The following is an 8,149-nucleotide window of genomic DNA, read 5'->3' as shown; positions in this document are numbered from 1 at the left end:
AAACATAACACGTTGGGCACACGTGGTTGAGCGCGGCGGGGCCGGGCGGGGCGGGGCGAGGACGAGGCGTGGCAGGGGCGTGGGCTGATCAGTCGCAGGGCGTGGCGTGGCTCGGCCCCGCCCCGGGCTGGTGGGGCAGTCTTGATTGTGTGGCCATCGCAACGGCGCGTGGACGCTAGCCGGGACGCTGACCAGGTACATCGGAGATGCGTAAGGCTGATTGTAGAAAAAACAAGGCCCCCGAACCCAAGGAAGGCCAAAAAAGGGGGGGACGGGGGACGCCACTCGAGCAGCTCCGAGCAGCTCGAGGCTCCATCACTCATGGAGCAGAGAAGCCCTTCGCCAGTTTGCCGGACGGTCGTCGACAGCAGAGCAGACACACGAGTGCACATATAGGTAAGGGGGAATTCCCAATTTCGACGCAGAGATGTCGAGTTAAAAAAGTAACAAATACAATGCAATTATAGATTAGCCTAAGAAGTATGTATTATTTTCAAAATAAAAAAATGATAGACTTTAAAATCATCCATTTGATTTCAGCAACAAATACCCTGTCTGTTGGTTGCATACAAAGTACATACCTAGGTTACATTTGATACATCATGTATTTGCAATTCATTTAACAACACAAGTTGTTGATAAAACAATTACTGATATTTAGGCACTTTTACTTTAAAACAGGTACATAATTTGATGTGTGCATGGTTTAAGAAAGCATTTAATTTAAGTACTTTCAAGTAAATTTCTTTCTTTCTTTAGAGTTGAACTTTTCTGAACTATCAACTGTGACTAGATTGACAAATGCCAAAAGAAAAGTTAAATCAAAACAGGTCCTGTCTACAGGAATGTAAGAGAGAAATTATATCTAACCCTGACACCACAAAAGAAATGCTGGAATAAAATTTTACGGTAAAAGGAAGAAGAAATCTAGTCTAAGACCTTGTATCAGCACAAAACGTAACAAGTCTCAGTCAATCAGATATCTAAAAGAAAAAGAATAAAATAGGAAGACAGCGTACTATTGGTTATCATTTTTATCAGATGACTTTTTTGCTAAATTTTCCAAGTGAACTCCCATAGGGCCCAGCAAGTTTGATGCTGGACCTGCTCCACCCATTTGAGACTGATAAGACTCCAATATATTCTTCAAAGCATTCATGTCAATATCAACAGGTTGGAAATCTTCAACATCATCAAATGAGTCATCTTCCTGAACAGATTGTACCTGGAAAGATGAAGCGAAACAAATTAACTTTTGTAGAGGACATTTAAAGTTCCTTCAAGTGTGAGGTTGGTTTGCAGTGACACATATACTCCATGGTAACAATTTTATACCTTTTTCTCCATTTTTGATGCCTTCTTTTCAAAGCTTTGAGCAAGGGTGGTGTTGGCAAGTTCACGATCCATTTGATCCATGTATTGTTTTAATTCAGCATCTGGATTTCGCTTCTTTCCTGCTAAATAAATGTACCCACAGATAAACAAATTTCATCACCCAATATAAGGACCTTGTACGATATTGTTAAGAATAAACTATACTTTGAAAAATACCTGGCTTTATTTCATTAAGATCCATTTCACCCTCATCTTCATAAGAACCAATATCTGAATCATCTGAATCAGAATTCAAATCCCAAGAATCCTCTGGGATTGCAAAATCTATTGAATAGAAGATGATTTGATAAAAAAAACAATAACCACCAGTCAATCCATCACTAAACTCAGAGCTAGTTACCAACCTAGAATATTCTGAACAGCACAAGAGAATCCCTCCGGGTCAAAATTCAATTTACTGTCACCAGCCACATTCTCATTTTCTTCACCATTAGATTTTGGAGCGGTTGAACCCTCTGCTTTTCCAGAAAATGTCTTGGATGACGATTTTGATGTGCCTTGTCTGAATGAAAAAGTAAAACAGTTTTACAAACATTCGAAGACACACAATTTTTAAAATAATTAACACTCAGGTAAATATACTGACGTTGGAAATTCAGCTCCCTCCATCCCTGACATATATTCCAAGAAGCCTCCTAGAACTGTGGCTAAGCCACCTTGACCAGACAGCTGATCTTTTCTCATCCTATCCTTGACTGGGCCATACCGATTTTTCAGCATCAAATCCACTTCTTCTGGACTTATTTCTAGCCATGAATCATCTGCAAGGTAAGACAAGAACTTATTAGTTTGGAAATTTTTCCAAAAAAGTAGAATACAGCACTGATTACAAAAGAAATATATAACACCGAATACAGCTTACCATCAGGTGGAGGAATGTTTTTGGATTCTTCTTTTAGAGCCTTAATGTCCAATTTAAGAGAAGACATCCTTGATAAAATTTCATGACCAGCTGATGAATCAGGTAGAACTTTAGAAGATGATGTGCAGTTACTGAGATAAAATTCTTTAGCCTTATCGAGTAAAGTAGTGTACTCTTTGGAGCCTTCAAGGAGATCCTATTTGAATTAAACTACTGTTAGACATATACAATACCTTTACAAAGCAAAAAATAAAAGAATCAAAATTTTGTCATTGCATACCTTGAAATATTCCTTCTTCTTCAGGCTGTTCAAGTACATCGACCAGCCTCTATTGTCAGATAAATCACAAATTTGCACAGGTGTTGAACTCTGACCAGCATCAGGATTCTCTCCACATTTTTTAGCTCTATCAACAAGTATTTCAAAACCGCATGCCTGCAAAATGAATAAAATCAAACATGATTGTCTCAAGGAAGAGAACTTTCTCTGTTACTATGTACTACTACTTGAAATCTAAAAAAAAAAGTCTGTACAGATACATTTTAAAAACACATAAGCTATAAAGCTTAATACCTTACCACTTTGTAGCCTAAATTGTACATTTTAAATGTAGAAGAAGATGGGGGTGGTAACACCCATCCTGATCTTTTCTCAGGAACTGCTTTTTCATGGCAAAGCATAGCATACAGGCATTTTGTGAACAGTACACTAGTTGGCACACAATTGTCTGGCTTAAAATGGGCCATATTTCTACATGCCTATAAAAGAAGTGAATTAACAGCTGACAATTGATCATTTTAGTGCACAAATGGTTTAAGTGGATCAGGAAAATAAAAGTAAAACTGACCCTTTTATCAATAGGATCACGTTCGCAGAAAGCTCTAACTGCTGAGGCTATCAAACTGGGATTATCTTTAAGAAGAGCTGAGATCTCAGCTGGAATGGAAATTGTTGTCCTGTGCAGGTCTTCTTTGATTTTACTTGGATATCTGCAATGAATAAAGCAATTCTACCAATATACAGTAATTCTTACATGAATTTTACTCTTAAGTGCATTTTACATACCCTTCAATTCTTTCTTTGATAGCATTTTGGATAGGTTGAGGAGCTCGGGTGTTTTTAGGGCATGATCTGATAAGCTGAATTGCATCAACCACCGGAATCAAGTTTTTGGGCTCATCCTCTGAATCGTTTGTGTTTGTAGGAGGAATAAAATGAACCTCTCCTTGATAAAGATAAACCTGAACAAAGAAGACAAAGTAATAATGTCTGAGGTTGCATTTGAGATAATTACATACAAGGAATTCTACACACCCTTTGTCCACAGGTTTCTGGGTCAGCCCAGGGAGGGAGGAAGTCAGCAGCTTCAATGAGTAGAAATTCGCCATCAGTATCAATAACTCTGAAAACAATAAAAACTTCATGTGACTGACAAGTGGAAAAATGTTTAATCGTCAGGATTGCATGAAATTTCATAAACACACCTCACAACAAGTCCTGGTATATCTTTTGTCAGCTGAATGAGAAGATAAACAATAAACCACTCGTCTTCAATGTTGTCCCCAAAGTGTGTCGTTCCATGAAGATGAGGAGGTAATAATTCTGTAAAAAAAAAGTTTCAAAAAATTATGATAATTAGTAAGAGTTGAAGAAAACCAATGACGACCTTTCGAGGAAGAAAACACATTAGAAACACCTGTAAGTTACAAGGAATTGAAGGTTATCATGTGGACGAAGATACATCGTAGGCATAGATTTTTGAATTGACATGAGGGTTAAAAAAGAAGCAAACAAAATAAAACAGCTTGTCCTCAATTGTGTGTGAGACAAAATAAAATGTAAAATATCTTACCTGATTCATCATCTAGGATAGGGGCTGTGTTGAAGGGGTCTTTGTGCCATATATATTCACTCTTGTGCTCAGCTGCACAACAACTTATGACAGAAAAAATGTTTCTCAAATAGTCATTAACTTCGTCCTTAGAAGTGGAACTGGGTATTCCATCGGGGAAAAGGAAATATTCAACATAATCCTCGGCCTGAACATCCTCCAAAGCGCTTGCCATTTTCGATCACAAACACTAGCTAACAATAGTGCTGTTAAGGCTTTCTTTGATTATTTGCAGGTAAAGATGACAAATTGCGCAAGTTGGTCGTGGATTTCCCGCGTGGTGAGAGGGAACCCTCAGCCCTCATCTCATCTTGAAACCAATTTTGTCAATGATTTTTGATAATGTTGTTACCTGTTGTTACAATGTTATTTCGAAGTTAAGATTTTTTTTATAGCAAATATTTAGAGTTTTAGTTGACAGGTAAATAACTGTTCTGTTGAAGTGTGATAACGAAAACAAGGCTAACTGTTCTATTTGACTGTTCATCAGAGTATCGGAGTACTCTTGAAGGAATGGTGAGTAATGATTATTTTTGTTGACTGGTTTTGCTTTGTGGAATTGGACTCAACTAATGGCCCCAACCTTAAACGTCAGAGTAGATCTGAAAACGTGTAGAGGACAAAAAGTTTTAATTGGGCAGAGACGTTTACGCCAAACTATTAGAACAGTTAAATATTTATTGAATCAGTTGTAATTATTGCAGTTCTGATGAGTTCAAGATGAACAAAATGCTTTGAAGTCCTTATTGATGTTTGTGAATTAGATAAATAGATTAATGAAACAATTGTGTAAGTAAAACAATAAACAAATCTCGCATTGACTCAATCATCGTCAGCTTCTAGATTGATATGATTTCCAAATTTAGCGTATAACTTGGCACGGAGATCTGACATAATTTCCTTAATGTCTCCGCATTTCTGATCTATTTCTGCCATTTCTGACTCTGCTCGAGATTTTGCTTCTTCAAGGGAGCTCTAAAGAACATGATAAAAGGTTTTACTCACTTATACTTGATGCAAAATATATCAAAGCAGTACGAGAAAGATAAGTACCTGAGTGTCTTCAAAGTTTTGAGTTATAAAGGATTCCCCCATAAAGAAGGGTACTTTTTCAACATCACCTTCCAGTAGGGCAAGTTCATCACAGGCATCTTGGAGGTTTGTTAGATACTCCTATAGAACAAAAGAAGAGTCATTAGTGTTCATTTAGATTCAGATGCTCGCTAAAATTACCGCTAACAATTGGATGAGTTCTCTGAGAACTTGTCGTGGAGATTGATCCATATCACACACTTCATTTTATAAGAAAGAAGAAAGAATTTCCATACAAATTGTACCTTTTTAGTTTTGATTTCTTCTTTCAGTTCATCCAACTTAGCATTGTGTCGTGCAAATTTGTTAATCATTTGCTGGTCTTCATAGGTGATGTGAACGTCAGACTCCTGCAACATGGAAACAAGGCTGTCAGGATACCATTGCGGCAGTTTAAGGAAGAAATGAACAGTTAGTGGTTAGTGGAATAAACCCTTATTCAATAATTTAAAGATAAATTAATGTCACTTTTCTGTGTGAGACAACTATAAAAGTCCCCTATAGTTCCTCATACTAAAAGTTAGGTTAGTTTAGAATGTTAAACTTGATGACAGTCTTACCGGTTGAAATGAAGTCTTCGAATTTGTGGCTAACGCTGCCATGATTTATTTTTTAAAAAATAGAGAGGTTACTTTAAGTCGAGTTGAAAGTTAACTGTGATCTGGCGAGAAAAATGACAGGGTGCGGTGTGGTGGTGTGTTTTCCACGGCTCCCCGTCAAACTACAACAAAAGGGACGTTTATTGGCAGTCGAAAAGGGAAAACAACTTACCAATGTTTTATGTAAGGTTAAATGTACACTTGGTACCAGAGCGGTTCAAACTTGGCCGTAGAAAAGCTTCTTCGTTTCCAAATTCTTAAAACGTATTTAAATTAATATTTCCTTCACAATTTTCGGGAGTTCATGCGCATGATGTGCTCATGTTTTGGCGGCACTGTTGCCCGTCTCCCGCCATTGATGTAGGAAAATTCAAAATTGAAGAATAGTAATTTCGATTCTCCATGGGTGTTATATCGTTTGTAATCAACTGTTTTACAGTTATTTGCGTGAGCGAAAACAATTAGTTCAACATTTTCTCCCCATTTTACCGGCTGTCGGTGAATTGAAGTGGAGCCAATTCTTTTCGCGGTACTGCTGCAAGTACCGAGTACTACACATACAAGCACGCACCGGAGTGTTACGGGCGTGCCCATCGACTCAGGCATCGTGCACTCGGGCCGCGGCGCGGGGGCAGTGGATGGAACCCTACGGGACAGGGGTAGGCAAATCCATAAAACGCCTCCGACGCATGCAAAGAAACACCCGGTGGGTGAGACGGGCATTCCCCCTCTATGGTTGTCGCGGCGCGGTTTTCGGTTGGGACGAGCCGGGCATAAGGGGCAGGGAGGGCAACGTAGAGACGGGAGGGAAAATATACTTTCCCCTCTGCCCCATGTCGTCAGCCCCCCCTCCCCCCGGCCGCGCCCCCGAGAGCCCCCTCCCCCGACGACGTGTGCTCACTAGCGTGCGTGCGCGTCCCCAAAGGGACAGTTAAATTCACCGGCCTAATGAAGCGGCCGTGTTCCGGGTCACACGCGGCCCGCAAATGGAAATGTTTGCGGCGGCGGCGGCGGCGGAAACGCGCGGCAACATGTAAACTGGCACGATTAATGTCCCCGCAATTTGCTTCATCTCTCCCCCCGCCCGACGACGACGATCTTCTTTTCCTCCTGCGAGGCAGCAGCAGCTTCACGCGCAGTGTGCTGGCTGCTGGCGCCGTGTCGGGGTAGTGACCCCTCATCAGGCGCCCCCCACCCCACCCTCCCCGCAGCGCGCCGTGTCCCCGCCGACGCCGACGCCACGAGCACAGAGATTTTTCTCGAGCGACTAATTGAATTAGGAATGGCGATTGCCGTAATGAGCCGCAGACGCCTGGTCTGGCGCGGCGGGCGGCCAGCGGTGGGTTGGGTCGGGTTGGCCCGGGGGATCAGGGGGGCGACGGTACCCCAGCGAGGGAAAGCTCACAGTGCGGGGCCCACTGGCTCTGGCTGCGCTCATGCGCCGTCGAGTAACCCTGAGTGAGGAGTGTTGTCGTAGCAAAGACATAAGCGGCTGTCGGCTGCCTAGCCAGGGTAGGCGGGAGATGAGGTGGGGGTCATGACCTCATCACGCACTGAAAACCCAACTGTGTGCATTTATCATACTGCTTCATGCAGTGTGCCTCCTGCAAGCAATGTGCGTGTAGGGCAACCCCAGGGCAACGGCGCCTGGGGCACAAGAGTGTTGTTAATTTCGTACATGCTGAGTTTAGCCGCATGACCGCGCATCACGCATCTTACTGAACCCAGTATGAGAAAGACAGTTTCGCGTTGGACGCCGACGCCACGGGGTAGTGTAGGTGGCCGGCATGTTGGTGTCGCTTGGTACTTTTGGCACGGCGGTGGAGGGGAGTTGGGAGTTGGGGGTAGGTTGGGGCTGAGGCCGAGGACATGAGGGGCTGTTTTGAGCTGGCAGCCTGAGCAGTGAGAGAGAGAGAGGGAGAGAGAGAGGTGCGAGGCGGGCCGGCGAGCCGAGCGCCGCCCCGCGGCCCCGACAAGAGGTCACCGGTCCCCCTCGGTGCCTCCCTCCCCCACCCCCCGGCCGTAGGCTGGTCCAAAGCAACCCCCCGGCCGCGCGCTCCGCTCGGCCCTCTCCTCCCCCACCGAGCGCGCGCGCGCGCCGCTCCCCCAGTTGCCGAGCGCTGCTCGCCGGGCTCAGACGCAGACGCGCGCGACGGCACGCGGGGTGGTACGCGACGACGCCGGCCCGGTCACAGGAGGCTGCGCTGGCGCTCAGCAGGGCCCTGCCGGCGCGCGCTCACCGCGAGCAGACGCCCGCCCGCGGCCCGCCGCCCCCGCGCCCGCCCCCCGGCCGGCGCCACGGCGCTCCG

General features: G+C 43.9%; 3 protein-coding genes and 1 long non-coding RNA gene across 5 annotated transcripts in view; 2 read left to right on the top strand and 2 right to left on the bottom strand.

Moving 5' to 3' along the window:
* The first annotated feature begins 257 nt into the window (after window positions 1-257).
* LOC127750855 (uncharacterized) lies at window positions 258-1,003 on the top strand. The gene is made up of 2 exons (XR_008011871.1): window positions 258-396; window positions 541-1,003. It is a non-coding gene; the product is annotated as an uncharacterized LOC127750855 (long non-coding RNA).
* LOC113214771 (protein ecdysoneless) lies at window positions 462-4,362 on the bottom strand. 2 transcript variants are annotated; one of them, XM_026434234.2, is made up of 13 exons: window positions 4,111-4,362; window positions 3,743-3,860; window positions 3,573-3,660; window positions 3,324-3,499; window positions 3,106-3,247; window positions 2,837-3,016; window positions 2,538-2,693; window positions 2,258-2,453; window positions 1,982-2,156; window positions 1,740-1,897; window positions 1,552-1,659; window positions 1,336-1,457; window positions 462-1,225 (listed from the first exon to the last, which is right to left on the bottom strand). In XM_026434234.2, the coding sequence occupies exons 1-13, from the start codon at window positions 4,322-4,324 to the stop codon at window positions 1,019-1,021; spliced, it is 2,040 nt and encodes a 679-aa protein (XP_026290019.2). In that variant the 5' UTR covers window positions 4,325-4,362; the 3' UTR covers window positions 462-1,018. The 2 variants fall into 2 exon arrangements, with proteins under 2 accessions (XP_026290019.2, XP_026290021.2); XM_026434236.2 differs by having other exon boundaries at window positions 1,336-1,454.
* Window positions 4,363-4,807: 445 nt separating this feature from the next.
* On the bottom strand, window positions 4,808-5,988 carry LOC113214772 (prefoldin subunit 4). The gene is made up of 4 exons (XM_026434237.2): window positions 5,802-5,988; window positions 5,487-5,591; window positions 5,203-5,322; window positions 4,808-5,124 (listed from the first exon to the last, which is right to left on the bottom strand). Exons 1-4 carry the CDS (start codon window positions 5,841-5,843, stop codon window positions 4,972-4,974), a joined length of 420 nt encoding a protein of 139 aa, XP_026290022.1. The 5' UTR covers window positions 5,844-5,988; the 3' UTR covers window positions 4,808-4,971.
* Window positions 5,571-8,149, top strand: part of LOC113218226 (dipeptidase 1-like) — a 192,473-nt gene continuing 189,894 nt past the window's right edge. The window contains exon 1 of the mRNA XM_052273454.1: window positions 5,571-5,659. The gene's annotated coding sequence lies outside the window, so the exon portion shown is untranslated. The remainder of the gene's footprint in view (window positions 5,660-8,149) is intronic.

Source organism: Frankliniella occidentalis, unplaced genomic scaffold (assembly GCF_000697945.3).
Source record: "Frankliniella occidentalis isolate FOCC.00 unplaced genomic scaffold, Focc_3.1 Scaffold273, whole genome shotgun sequence".
NCBI classification, from domain to species: Eukaryota; Metazoa; Arthropoda; class Insecta; order Thysanoptera; family Thripidae; genus Frankliniella; species Frankliniella occidentalis.
The sequence above is the reverse complement of the archived record's forward strand: the minus strand, read 5'-3'. Positions and strand labels throughout refer to the sequence as shown.